Raw genomic sequence first — 14,431 nt, 5'->3', positions numbered from 1 at the left:
CTGCAGTGAGCTATGATCGCACCACTGCATTCTAGCCTGGGCGACAGAGCAAGACCCTGCCTCAAAAATTAAAATAAAAAATAAATAAAATAAAAAGACACAGATAGCCCAATGGTCATCTCCCTCAGGAAGCCTTGCTGGATCCCCTAGTCTCTGCCTGGCCACTTCCTTGCACTCCCGCAGCACATGTGTTCTGTAACAGTGCATGCCTCTTACCCCTCAATTCTTGCATTTGCCACATTGAATTATAACAACCCATTCCTGTGTCCTCTCCTTTTCCAGGCAGTGGGGCCCCAAGGGCAGGGATGGTGACATGTTTACCTTTGTGTTTTCAGCACCTAGAACAGAGCTTAGCACAAACAGGTATTCAATAAATGCTTAGTGATTTGATTTAATAATTAATTGATTGATCAGTTCATTGTGAGAAGGAAGTAACATCCTTTATAAGCAGAATTTGTAGCACCTTCTTGATTCCATTGATTCTCCTCCCCACCCTTCCCTAACCTCTTTCTCAATGCTCCGGGCTGGCTGGATGACAACTTCCCATGCACCTTGCCATTTATATTCCCGTTTGATCTTGCCAGTTCTCTGTCTTGCGACTGTTTTGAATGCAGAGAATCCACCCAGTGTGTGTTCATTCAGCTCCCATTAACCTCTGTGTCCTTTGCCCTCTCGGGCCCTGGGATGGAGAGGCTCACCAGACAAGGCCCTTGATCTCAGAAGTCCCCAGCCTAGAGCAGGCAGTCAGACAAATAAACAGGCAAATAGTTAGGTCCTGTGATTGCAGGACAGGGGGACGGTAGATGAACAGGCCAGCTCTCCACACAGACCACCTGGGTTCAAATCCTAGCTCCACTGCTTTCACACTGTGTAGCCTTGGACAGGGCCCTTATCTGCGTCTGTTTCCCCATGGGTAAAAGAGAGGTCACAGGATTTACCTCTTGGGCTATGTGGGGATTCAATGAATTAATTCATGCAAAGAGCTTAGCAAGAGTGCCTAGTCCATAGTAAATATTCAATACGTATTAGTCGTTATGTGACTTAGCTCAGTATGCTATGGGAGCACACAAGAGACTAGACAGATTCACAGCAGTCATAAAGGACAAAGGATCAAGAGACATCCGGAGACAATCATTTTAATTGGAGTCTAGGAACAGGCAATTTACATGAAACACAAATGCAGTGTTCCAGGGTACTTCCTGCAGAGTTTGTCCCTGTGCCCCTCTGGGAAGCCGCTGCACCCGCATGATGTCTCTTCCCTTCCTTAGGGCTGACGACTGCTTTTGTGCATCTCGGAAGCTGGATGCAGTGGCCATCGAAGCCAAGTTTAAGCAGGACCTGGGTTTCCGGATGCTGAACTGTGGACGAACAGACTTGGTGAAGCAGGCGGTGTCTCTGCTGGGGCCTGATGGGATCAATACCATGAGTGAACAGGTACAGGGGCCAAGGGTCTGAACGCTCCCCACCTCCTCCATGTGCACCAGCCCTGGCAAGACAGACAGCTGGTGAATCCCCACCGCAGGCGTTGGGCAGAGGCTCCCCCTGCTGACGGCTTAGATTGCTTGCCTGCTTGTGTTTTTCTTCAGTTTTTAAAATATCTTAGAAAAATACTGTGGTTCATCTTTATAGAAGTAGCACATGATCATTGCAGCTGAAATGGAAAAGGGAGGAAAAATAGGCCCATTCCAGAAAGGAAATAATGCCATCACCATGTAACCATCATTTATATTTAGTATCTGTCCTTCAACTCCTCTTCCAGGGTGGTTAAAATTAGTTCTCTGCTTGTCTGTCTGTTCCTGCACAGGACAAGCCCAGACAGATTTCATCAAAATTTTAGAGTATGTTTAAGATGCACAAAAGTCATTCTGGGGACCCTAGGAGGTGCCTCAGAGATAGGCAGCTATCCCCCCTAACTCCTGAAACTGAGGTACAGTGAGAGATACGTGGGCCCACCAGTCAGGGAGATACCTTGTGTGGTGAACTGTCATGGACAGAGAAAACAAACAGCAGTTATAAATGCAAGTCTCACATGGAAAGTCACAAGAGACAGATGGGGCCGCTTCTCACATGGCAGCTCATGCAGTGAGTTCTAGAGAGGGAATGACAGGGACTATTTATTTAACTACAGCTATAGTAATTTTATGGAGCAACACCAAGGAGCTCTAATACACACAAACACAAACGCAGACATACGTGTATATTTATATTCTTTTTAAAACCCCAGTGATTTATTACATCTTGCCTTTTTCAATATTTTATATTAAAGTTCCTTTGCAATATTGTTGAATATTCTTTTTTTTTTTTAAGAGATGAGATCCCACTATGTTGTCCAGGCTGGTCTTGAACTCTTAGGCTCAAGAGATCCTCCTGCCTCAGCCTCCTGAGGAGCTGGGACTACAGGTGTGCACCACCACATCCGGCTTATTTTTATATTTTTTATAGACACAGGGTCTCGCTACACTGCCCAGGCTGGTCTCGAACTCTTGGCCTCAAGGGATCCTCCCACCTTGGCCTCCCAAAATGCTGGGATTACAGGCATGAGCCACTGGGCTCAGTGTCTTTTTTTGTTAATCACTTTTAATGGCTACACAAAATGGTCATTATTATTTATTCATTGACCAGGCCTCAATTGTTGGAAATTTAGGTCGTTTCCAATTATTTTTATTAATAATGCTAAGCTAAATATATTTACATGAGTCTTTGTTCAAATCTGTGATTATTTCATTAGGGAAATTTTTTAAATGCAAATAGTGACTCAAACGCACCCGCTTTTCTTAAGGTTCTCAATCTTAAATTACTTTCCCAGAACTTTTGTTTCCTTTTACACACCCTCCAGCTATATGTGTGTTCACTATTACTGTTCTGCTTATCTTTTGCCTGTTTTTCATTAGAGCTTTACTGTTTTTCTTCTTTATTCAGGAGTGCTGTTTACATATTAGGGACATAATCCTTTGTTATAATGTGATAAATATGCCTCAACTCTTTGTTTACCTTTTGATTTTGCTTATAATGTTTTCAATTACACATCCTCAATGCTGTAATGATTTTTGTTTGTGATTTCTTCCATTCCTTTTATGCCTAGAAAGAGATCCACAAACCAGTTAGATATCTTTTATGGTTTCAATTTTTGCTGTATATCTCTAATCAAACTAGAAATGATTTTGATGTGTGGCGTGAGAAAAGTCTCTAATTTGGATGTTTTCCCAAATAACCGACTTCGTGACACTGTTTGTTGAAAATCCATCCTTTCCTTCTGTTGGTTGTGATGCTTCGTTTACAGAAACAAGGGTCATTGGTGAATCTGGTATTCCTGAAGGCCATTCCTCATTCACTTGCCTTTTGCTTACAAATGACCATGTCAAACCAGATGTCAGTGATGGGCAATGCCACATGCTCAGAGGCACTCAATTTCCCTTGATGCTGACCAGCAGCTTTTATAGAGCAAAGATGATACTTGTTATATTGTGAAAGAGAAAATATCAGATAAACAGTGTTTACCAATGAGGTAGCTTAGGGCTGATATTGCAGAATCAATCTAGAAAGTTCCTAAGAGCTTTAGGTGTTTAGCAAACACCCTTAGGTCTGTTGCACCCTGAGACAGGCAAACGAACGAAAATCCTCCAAGGCAAGGAAAGATAAATGCTGAAAAGGCCGTGGAGGCTACCTCATCGCCTCTATTTTGGTTTCCACATGTGGAGGGTTGTGACCTTACGAGTCGCAGCGCTGCACGTTTATTTTTGTCATGCCAGAGCACAAGCATGGTCTCCGAAACACAAGTAAGATTTTTCATTTGTTATCGTCGACTGACCACGGCCACCTTGTAAACGTTCTCTGTTCTCTGGTTTTTAACTCACCGCAGGGCATGACTCCCCTGATGTATGCCTGCGTCCGTGGGGACGAGGCGATGGTTCAGATGCTGCTGGATGCCGGAGCTGACCTGAATGTGGAGGTGAGGGTGCAGAGGCCTGCAGGGCCCCTCGGCCGGCAGTCCCCAGGGGAAGGCGAGCAAGAAAGGGAGGCTATTTCTCCCAAGAGCTGCCGCTGAGGGTGTACAGTGCAACACATAGATCCTTCCTGTGTCCTTTTAGTTGCTGTGGCCCTGGTGAGACCACCATCCTGAGGCCCCAGCTCAACGAAACCCCAAAGAGCTGCCTGCATGTATGTTATGTTTAAAAACAACCAACATAACTGCAAGGAGCGCTGGCTTTTCCTTGACTCGGCCGTCCCGATTTCCAGAGTTCCCGATTCCCACGGCTGATCCATTTCTTCTAGGATGGGGCAGAAAGAGCACTCCTGAGCCATCAGCCCTCTCTTTCCACTGAACACACAGCAGAGGAGGCACTGACTCAATCCCTACACTGAAGTCTCCCTCCTACAGATCCTCCATGCTCCCCCTCCAAACCCTGTTTGGCTCACCTTGTTGGCTGAGTTGACAGATCTTAAAGCTAATCTCAGAGCTTCCCTGAGACAATGTGGTCTGGTGGAAAGCATGTCCCCCCAAAAACCCTGCCCTCCCTTCCCCCCTGCAACACTGGCCTTAGAATCTGACAGATTTGGGTTCAAGTTCGGATGCCACCACTGCCATGGCGACTTGCTTTTGTGCTTGGGCAAGTACCTTAACCTTTTTTCTCCCAATCTGCAGAATGGGAGAATAATCGCACCCATCTCATATAGTTGTCAGAAGGGATATAGAGAGTAAGTTTGGAACTCAGTTAATATTGGTCCCTCCACCCACACCCCAACCTTGTCATAGGTGAAATACCACCTTTTTACCATGTTCTGTGCTGCCTGAAGACCTGCTCTCCCTGGCGGCAAGATATTGGCAGTATCAGACAGCAAAGAGATTGATAGGCTGAAATCATCATTCAGCAACCCTGGGAAACCTTTTCAGTTCAAAATTAGATGCCCTTGCAGTCTCAGTACTGAGTGTGTGTGTTTTTTTAAATGTGAGTTTTATATTTATCTGAGAAAAGCAGACAATAGACGTAGTTTTGGATCCAGAATCATTTTGGATCCTATAACTTTGGAATCTGTGGGGATTTTCCCTCCTGCTGTGAATCCTTAAGCACCATGCAGACCCGCGCAAGGGGTCCTCAGCATTGAGTTCTAGGGCATTCTCGGGTCCTCTCTAGCCCATCCCACGGATCTCAGCTCAGGCCTTCCTCCGGTGGATGCTTAGTGAACCATACTGCTCTGAGTGAAGCAGGCATTGAGGTTACATGACCCCAGGAGTGTTTGGGAGAAAAGCTCCATGTGGGTGCTGCTCTTGCAAGAGCCTAGCCTTCAGCTGCCCTGTCTCTTCTCTCTTGGCCTGCAGTGTTTTGAGGCCCCCATCCTGAAAGCCCAGTCTCAGATTGTTCATTCGTGATGTGTCCTAGAAAAGCTTCATGCCCATATTGCGGTAGCACCAGAGGGTCCTTGTCAACCAGGAAGCCAGCAGAAGAGTGAAATGAGAACAGGGTAGGGCCAGTTGTGATCAGACGGTGAAGTTCCTCCATCAGACGAGTAATGGACTTCCCTGGCTTGAAAGCTGAAAGCAGACCGTCCCTTGCCTGGGGTTTGCCACCACTGAGAATCTCTCTTAAAAGTATGGATGGCATGGTAGTGGCATCTCATGCTCTCTGACATCCTGTAGCTCCCAGAACCACCACCCTCTGTTAGGTAGAAAGAGGAAGGAGACAGGCCAGAAAGCTGGCTCATTGTAATCGCCATTACAGCTTCTCCAAAGCACCTTAGAGGCGATCAGAATCATCCATTATTTCCTTTCAGAGAAGCAAAGGAGTCCTTCTTATGCACAGAGGACGTAAAGTCACTGAGACATTTTCTCACTGCCTTCAAGGGTAAAATCTCCAAAACACAGACTTCCAGTGTCCTGGCTTTGGGGAATTGCTTTGGTCTTTGTTCTTACAAACACAAACAGGACAGATCCACGGCTTTGGTGAGAGGTGTTTGGAGCATCCAGCAGTGGAAAATCCCTGCCCTGTATTGCCAGCTCTGCCCAAGGCATCCTCCAGGATGTCTTTTTGTCCATCTCTAGCCCATATGCCCAGCCACAGATAGGTCAAATTTGCTAGCCTAAGTATTGTGAAGGTCACATTTTGAAAATAACTTCAATTTGTTTATAGGTTGTCAGTACTCCTCATAAATATCCATCCGTCCACCCCGAGACCCGCCATTGGACGGCTCTGACTTTTGCTGTGTTGCATGGACATATTCCTGTAGTTCAGGTATTAACGTATTTCCCTATCCACATCTGACCTTTGATTTTACCTCTTCCATAACACACATCTATACCTCTCCCAGCATGCATATTCTCTAAGACATTCATATTGGTTAACTGCAATTCAATGTAGCATATTCATATCATGTGAATAAAAATATTATATGTAGTGATCTATATGGCCAGGCTTTAACCAATATGAAATGATCACGTATCCACACACAGCCTCACACACAGAGTGACAGACCCATGAAGTTCTTCCTGGTTGCTCTGGGGTGGGGCTTCAGCTGTTTTCATGGATTTGTTCATTTTGCTTGTTGCAACATGAACATGGTTGCTACTGATACCTTAGAACCTTCCCTTAGGTGTGACCCCTGGTGTTTGTGTAGAATCCAGTGGTTTCCAGCCAGTGGGAGGAAGCATCCAAGACACCAAGGGAGTGTTTCCAAAAGACACTTGCTTGGATCCCACTTCTTGAGAATCAGATCCAGGAGGTCTAGAGTAGGGCCTTGGCTATGTGTCTTCTGAAACAGCTCCAAGCACAGTGACGTGTCCTCATTGGAGGTCCTTTGGGCATATAAATGTGTATTGCTTGCACTTTTTCTGGCTGTTGTAGTTGCTGTTCAGTGAACAGCCATACAGTACATTCTAAATCATAAGCTTGATCTTTACTTCATCAGAAAAGAGAGATCAGCATCCGAGTTCATGACCACACCTGGTCCCGTAGTGAGCGCTGAGCTTTGGGCACATCAGGAACTCACCTCCTTTTGTGTGGTCTATGCCTCTTGATTCCATGCAGAGCAGGGACAGCTCTGCAATGCTGGAATTTTGTGGGAATCCTTTGTTGTTTCCTGGGTCATGAGAATCCTTAGAACAGATCCCAAGTCATGTTTCAGGAGGCTGAGAGTGTGACGTGTCACACTGAGAGCTGGCTTCTGCCTATAGAACAGTATGCCCAGTCCACTCCTGGTAGAGGAAACTAAGAAAGAAGGGGTCGGATGGTGGTCTGGTGGACACAGATGTCATTCTTTAACATGCAAGGATATTCTCAACCTTTAAATCAGGAATGGGAACAGTGAGCAGCCAAGCAAAGTCACACAGAAGTCAGGCCACTTCCCTGCCACAGGGCCAGCGATCACGGAGTGCCAAGTAGGTGGCTCCCCCATGGCCGTGCCCTCAGGGAGCCCTAAGTAGGCAGTAAAGATAGCAGATTTTTCCCCCATTTTCCATCAGCAGTGCTGACAGCACATTCACTGTGAATGAGATCCAGCATGAACAGAATCCCTGCCTCTTTAGGAAGCCCAGCTATCTCAGGGAATGCACAGAATGAAGCCATATGAAGCAAAACTTCTAGAAGCTCACTCTGCCACTTTATTAACTGATCTTGCTGGCCAGAAACCTTAGCATTTGCTAAACTGTCCTCAGGGCCATCCAGGTGGGGCCCTGGGGGCCCCCCAAAGTCCTTCAGAACTCTTGAGAGTCTGTGGTTCTACGAGGCTACCCTAGTGCCCTCTGAGGCTTTGTGTAACCAGCCCAAGAGGGGAACCTTCCAGCATTCCTGTGCCAAGGACCTTTAGCCCAGTGCTTCCAGAAATGTTAATGTATGTACACATCCCCTGGAGATCTTGTTAAAATGCAGACTCTCATTCAGTAGACCTGGGTGGGGCCTGAGAGTCAGCATTTCCCACAAGCTCCCAGGTGGTGCTGATGCTGTTGTGCATGGAACACACTCTGAGTAGTCTGGGGTTCTAGCAGCAGTGAGAGGCTCTCAATTCATCCTCCGAGGTACAGTTGCCCTTCAGCCTGTGCACGCGGTCACCGACCCAGAGGGAGGGAAGGAGCGCTGGCATCTCACCGATCCCAGCAGTCTTTCCTGACGCCTGTGCACAGTGTATCTCCTCTCACCGTCTCGATGGCCGCTCTTCCTCCGCAGCTCCTTCTGGATGCTGGGGCCAAGGTGGAAGGCTCGGTGGAGCACGGCGAGGAGAACTACTCGGAAACGCCCCTCCAGCTGGCAGCTGCTGTAGGTAAGAGCTGCCAGTTCTCACCCTGGCCAGGGAGCTCCAGCGCACCCTGGCCCTTGAAGTGCCTGTGACTATATTTTTGCTTTATTCTCTTATAAAACCCCCTTCTCTGGGCTTGCAGGAAATTTTGAGCTGGTTAGTTTGCTGTTGGAGCGTGGTGCCGATCCCCTGATAGGAACCATGTACAGGAATGGAATTTCTACAACCCCCCAGGGTGATATGAACTCTTTCAGCCAGGCTGCAGCCCACGGACACAGGTAGGCTAGGATGGGCCAGAGCCAGAGATCCCGAGTGGTGCTTGTTAAAAATGCAGATTCCCAGGCCTACCCCAGACCCATTGTCTCTCTGGATGTGGGGCCCAGAGGCAGTGTGAGGTGGTCCAGGCCCCGGGCCTGGCCAGAGCGACCCTGCCTGCCAGCTGACAGCCAGCTCCATGCAGTGCACATCCACTCAGAATGCCTTATTTTACCCGCCCCTGGCCAGCTTTAAACTCACGGAGAGACGTCACTCTTGGTTGGTTTTGCTCAGAGCACGTCATGTCAGCTGCTGTGAAGTATAAGAATCCATTTTAAAAATAATAAAACCTTTTGTGTTTGGTGACTTCCCTTCTACATCTCCTTCAGAATTTCCCCCCTGATCATCAGCTTTCATTACACATAACCCCGAGCAAAGCACATTCACTGTGGAGGGAGGGCAGGCTGACGGTGACAAGTGCAGAGTTCTAGAGCCTTCTAGATTTTTGAGGAAATCACTTAGCTCCAAGTTGCCCCAAGGAAACAAGGCCAGTCATGCCCCATCATCTCCTCCATCCTCAAAACGTGACACCCACTGTTAGGCCTCTGAAAGTGCCACCCGTTGTTCTCGTCATCCTCCCACCCAAGTTAGTGGCCCCCTGCTTCCCCAGCCTGCCCTTGCCCTGCCCCGGCAAAGCCACTTCCATCTCTGAGTGTCATCCTCTCTGGGTTTATGATTGACAGGAATGTGTTCCGCAAACTGCTCGCCCAGCCAGAGAAGGAGAAGAGTGATATCCTGTCCCTGGAGGAGATTCTGGCTGAGGGGACTGACCTGGCAGAGACAGCCCCGTCCCCCCTGTGCGCCAGCCGCAACAGCAAGGCCAAACTGAGGGCCCTGAGGGAGGCCATGTATCACAGCGCTGAGCATGGCTACGTGGATGTCACAATTGATATCAGGAGCATAGGTCAGTCTGGGCACCCTCCACCACGGGCACCATGGTGCCGCCAGCTTTAGGTCCACACGCACATGAGCACGCATGCACGCACACACACACATGCAAAACACGCACATGCACACACACACAAGGGGGCCCAGGGAGCCTCCCATTTACCAGTTGAAACACTTCCAGGCCAAGATACCCACACCGTCCCCATAGATAGCAGCGTCCTGCCTGCCCCAAAGACCCGTCCTCAGACCATCTTTCCATGATTCCCAAACACTGGACCCTGGGGCAGGAATTCAAATCACCTGGGGAACTGGTCTGAATACTGATTGCCAGGCCCTACACCCAGAGGCTCTGCTGTCGAGGGTCTGGATGGATAAAGGCTGGAAATCTTTATATTTAACAATCATCCCAGGTGGTTCCCAGTGGTTGAGGAATCACTGCCTTTAGAGCAGCCAAGTCCACGAAGCAGCACTGGGCAGTTGTTAGGGTGAGGGCGCCCCTTTCTTACTACAACTCCTCTTGAGCTTCTGAGGGCAAATCCACTCTCAGGAAGGTTGAGCTGGCTCTTCCTTGGGTGAGCTAGCCCAGAGCCATCTCCTCCGTGTGTCTGGGGAACAAGGCTAGCCTAGCCTTCACCAGCCTAGTGGCTTTCGCTCTGGCTTGGAAACAGCCGGACCTAGCCATGGGTCCCTAAACACAAGGTGTGGCAGATTAAGGCAGGCTGAGGGCTGAAGAAAGACTCCTAATGCTGTTCTGGAAACGACCTCTCTCTCCAGGGAAGGTGGGGAGGGGTTAGTATGTGAAACATTTGTGCTATTGCCCTGGGAGCCCATTTTGCATGATTGTGAAGCTCGAGATTCTGAATGGGCTACTTGTTATAAACAGTAGCGAGACTCCTCGTCCGTCTGTGCCTCTGCATGAGAGGGGAGAGGCAAATTACAGCAATCAGCTGCTGGAGAGGCCCCTGTTAAAGGAGGAAGACCTGATGAAGTGCCTGCAGATGGAAATCTTGTTTTGCACAGAGGAGCGGCAGGAATATCCTCCCATGTCTTCTTATTCGGGTGTGAATATCTGTCTTAGCCGGAGCTGTAAATGGTGAAGTCCACCAACGGGTTTCACCAGCTCTAAGCTCTCATCCGAGCATGGATGTGTTCCGGATCCTTGGGCACATCCACTCTTTAATCCTGGGCAAGACTCTTCTCCCCACTGAGCTTCTTTCCCCAGTAAGTAGAGGGGACAGAGCCTATGCGCTCAGAATCCAGAAGTATGGAATCTGCATAAGTAGCATGCATAATAATTCCAATATACTACGCGATGATTATATCTTGTGAAATGCAGCCCCTAATAATATGAGTAGCATGCAGAGATGGACACCCATAGTTGAAGGATTATGACCTTTAATTTCAACTTTTGCAGGTCTTTGGGAAAAAGTCTACACTTGTTCTATTCGTTGAAAGTCAATCCCTTGGTCTCGTCATTTAGTAATGTCCTGGGGAAAAGCCAACTTCCAGATAAAAACTCGCCTACTCCTCTGGTTGTTTTCTGCCTTTCCCCTCTCTCTCCCCCTCCCCTGCCACCTTCCCTGGCTCCTCTTTCCGCTCCAGGCGTCCCGTGGACTCTACACACCTGGCTGGAGTCTTTGCGGATCGCCTTCCAGCAGCACCGCAGGCCTCTCATCCAGTGCTTGTTAAAGGAGTTTAAGACCATTCAGGAGGAGGAATACACGGAGGAGCTCGTGACCCAAGGCCTGCCCCTGATGTTTGAGATCCTGAAAGCCAGCAAGGTATGTGGGGTTTGAGGCTGTTGTGGTCATCGGCAGAGAACAAAGCCGGAGGTTCCCAGATCTGAACGGTATTTTAGCCTGGTGTTCCCCTTTGAGTGGGATCACTACGGTCATAGCACCCAGTGGCGAATGTACCCCAGCAGACGAAAGCTACCTGTGCACTCATTTGTGGGGCGGCTGTCTTGCTGAGCATCTGCATGAGCTGAGGCACTTGGGCACATGGGCACATGGACAGCTTAGATACCTTCTAACTCGAGGAACTTGCAGAAGAGCTAGAAAGATGATACCAACATGTGTGCCCCAACAGCATTATGAGACAGTTGATAAGACAGTATTAAATGTGGGGGTGCAGGCTAGGACAGGTGTGGGAGTTCAGGAGGGAGTAATGGGAGGGTGGGCCCCCCTGAGGTGCTGAGACTAGACCATGTCAGGATGGACGATAGAAATCGGTAGGATGAGGGAAATGGGTGCAGCTTTCTGGATAAATAGAACACAGACCCTGCTGAGGTTTCTGGAAAGCCAGGCCCTGGGAGAAGGCTTTTCAGGTTGAGAGGGTCAAATGAACCTAGCTCTGACCTCTTGGGATTTACCCCTGCTGACGCCTATATCCCCAGCAACAGGGAAATGCAGCCTCTTCGTAACAGCAGTCCAGCCTTTCAACTATTACAACATTAATTCTTAAAAATCTCTTTGGGGTTGTTTGGTGATGCTCTCTAGACACTCCAGTCCCCACAGGACCCCAGCACCAGCCCTCTCACCTCTTTGCCCCAGAACAGCCTTTGTGGAACTCTGGGGTCTACCACGGAGCCTGGGAAGTCTCAGTGGAAATTGGCCTCTGAACCAAAGGGCAGTGTGGGTCCCCCTGCCAAACTGGGCTGCGTGACTGTCCATGGGGCGTTAGAGGGGACATAGGGCTGCTTCCTCCACACAGCAGGGACAGCCCTTCCATAAGGAGGCAGCAACACAGCATCTCTGCTTTCGGAGCTCTGGGCCTTGGGTGGAAAGCAAGTCCCATTAGGTGTTCTCATTAGCGCCTGTCCTTAGCCTGGTGTCCCGGGGCCATCTGCAGGCTGGATTTGTGCTTAAGGTCAAGACCCACCAGGACCCCAAATGGGAGCAGGTGCATCAGGCCTAGGATAACAAGCTTCAGCGAGTCCATGAGGAGTAAAACCTGCTGGAAGCATTTCAAAACCAAACTCCCTGCCCGACTTAAAAATAAGTAAATGAATAAAGAGGCTTTCACCTGAAATCACCTAAGAAACTGTCTTAATGAGAAACATGGCTGGGTCTGTTCCCAGGGTCTGGTGTTCAATCATTTTTGAGGTTTTCTTTGTCTGTTTGTTGTTTTCAACTTCTCTTCAGGCTATACTGGGAATTCCAGAATGTATTGAGACATTCTGTTTATTAAGTAAACCTAAACTGTGAGTTCTAAAACTTTACTTTGAAATATGGCATATGTACAGAAAAGTAACCAGCTCATAACTACAAAGCCAAATGAATTTTCATAAGATAGACAAACTGTTCAATCCGCATCCAGACCAAGAAATGGAACATGACTAGCACCCGAGTGGTCCCCTCACGCCCTGCTCTGCTGCTATCCCCCAAAGGGCCGCCACTCTCCCGATGTCTAACACCACACTTTGTTTTGCCTGGAGCCACAGTGTGTTTGACTTGGACAGTTCATTAGATAGGAAATAGTTCTCAGAACCTGAACCCATGATTATAAGAATCTACAGGCTGCAGCGTACAAACTACCCTCTATTCACAGAAGTGGTGGGTGCTCCCATCGTTTAATAGTCAGTCATTTGAAAATCAGGTTGACTGGGTACGGGGGCTCATGCCCATAATCCCAGCACTTTGGGAGGTCGAGGTGGGAGGATCGCTTGAGCCCAGGAGTTCGAGATTAGCCTGGACAACATGATGAAACTCCATCTCTACAAAAAATACAAAAATTAAGTGGGCATCATGGTGTCTCAAGAGGAGGGAGGCAGTGAAGGGTGTTTTGCTTTTACAGGGGGTTCAATGGCATCCCCTACTGGTGAAATGTGGCTTTACACATCACATGAACTGACCACGGGCCCGGGGGGAGGTTAAAGAGGAAATCAGTTTCCCCAAGCCTGCACGGTGAAGTCTCACCCATTCCCCAAGCACAGTGGACATTCTTATGGTCAAAAGAAAAACTGGAGAGAGATGATGGCAGAGAAATTCCAAGTTGAGAAGACAGTCTCCTGTTGGACGATAGGGCGGCCATCCATCACATAGCCAGCCGGCATTGTTCCTTTTCCCTGCACTCTAGGATTCCTGTTCAAATGTTTGTCCAAACAAATATCCTTTTTTTTTTTTTTTTTTAAGACAAAATCTCGCTCTGTCACCCAGACTGGAGTGCAGCAGTATGATCTTGGTTCACTACAACCTCCGCCTCACAGGTTCAAGCCATTCTCGTGTCTCAGCCTCCCAAGTGGCTGGGATTACAGGCATGCACCACCATTCCTGGCTAATTTTTGTATTCTTAGTAGAAACAGGGTTTCACCATGTTGGTCAGGGTGATCTCGAACTCCTGATCTCAAGCAATCCTCCCATCTCAGCCTCCCCAAGTGCTGGGATTACAGGTGTGAGCCACTGCTTCTGGCCAAACATCTTGTTTTATCAGAGTAGTGAATAGATTATTGCCAATAAATCCACTTTATGGTCAATTTATAGAAACAGCTGTCCTGTAAAGTGAGGCATATTCCTGCCACCATTCTTGGTTTGTGCTCACTCAAACCATACTTGAAATCTGACCGCACATCTGCTTCTATGTTCTTGCTTCTAAATTTGAACTTCAAATGAATTCAGCGTCTCCAGACTTCCCCAGGAGCAGAACAATATATGCATTTTTTAAAATACATCTGTTTAAAAAGAGTTCCCAACTTCTTTTTCTTTTTTTTTTTTTTTTTTTTTTAAGATGGAGTCTTGCTCTGTTGCCCAGGCTGGAGTGCGGTGGTACAATGTCAGCTCACTGCAACCTCTGCCTCCTGGGTTCAGGCAATTCTCCTGCCTCAGCCTCCCAAGTATGCTGGAAACTTTGGGCACGCGCCACCACTCCCAGCTAATTTTTGTATTTTTAGTAGAGACGGGGTTTTACCACATTGGCCGGGATGGCCTCAATGTCTTGACCTCCTGATCTGCCTGCCTTGGCCTCCCAAAGTGCTGGGATTTCAGGTGTGAGCCACTGTGTCCGGCCT

At 48.2% G+C, this 14,431-nt stretch overlaps 1 protein-coding gene across 5 annotated transcripts in view; it reads left to right on the top strand.

Moving 5' to 3' along the window:
• Positions 1 to 14,431, top strand: part of ABTB3 (ankyrin repeat and BTB domain containing 3) — a 339,095-nt gene that overhangs the window by 287,195 nt on the left and 37,469 nt on the right. For 3 of the 5 annotated variants that reach the window (XM_011768939.3, XM_071071186.1, XM_011768942.3), the window contains 7 exons: positions 1,269 to 1,434; positions 3,860 to 3,949; positions 6,126 to 6,227; positions 8,154 to 8,247; positions 8,366 to 8,501; positions 9,222 to 9,442; positions 11,029 to 11,207. In XM_011768939.3, the coding sequence (XP_011767241.2) occupies positions 1,269 to 1,434; positions 3,860 to 3,949; positions 6,126 to 6,227; positions 8,154 to 8,247; positions 8,366 to 8,501; positions 9,222 to 9,442; positions 11,029 to 11,207 (988 nt within the window). The remainder of the gene's footprint in view (positions 1 to 1,268; positions 1,435 to 3,859; positions 3,950 to 6,125; positions 6,228 to 8,153; positions 8,248 to 8,365; positions 8,502 to 9,221; positions 9,443 to 11,028; positions 11,208 to 14,431) is intronic. The other 2 variants (XM_011768940.2, XM_011768941.3) reach the window with 2 other exon arrangements.

This window comes from Macaca nemestrina, chromosome 10 (genome assembly GCF_043159975.1).
Source record: "Macaca nemestrina isolate mMacNem1 chromosome 10, mMacNem.hap1, whole genome shotgun sequence".
Classification (NCBI taxonomy): domain Eukaryota; kingdom Metazoa; phylum Chordata; class Mammalia; order Primates; family Cercopithecidae; genus Macaca; species Macaca nemestrina.
This window is presented reverse-complemented; position numbering and strand designations above follow the sequence as displayed.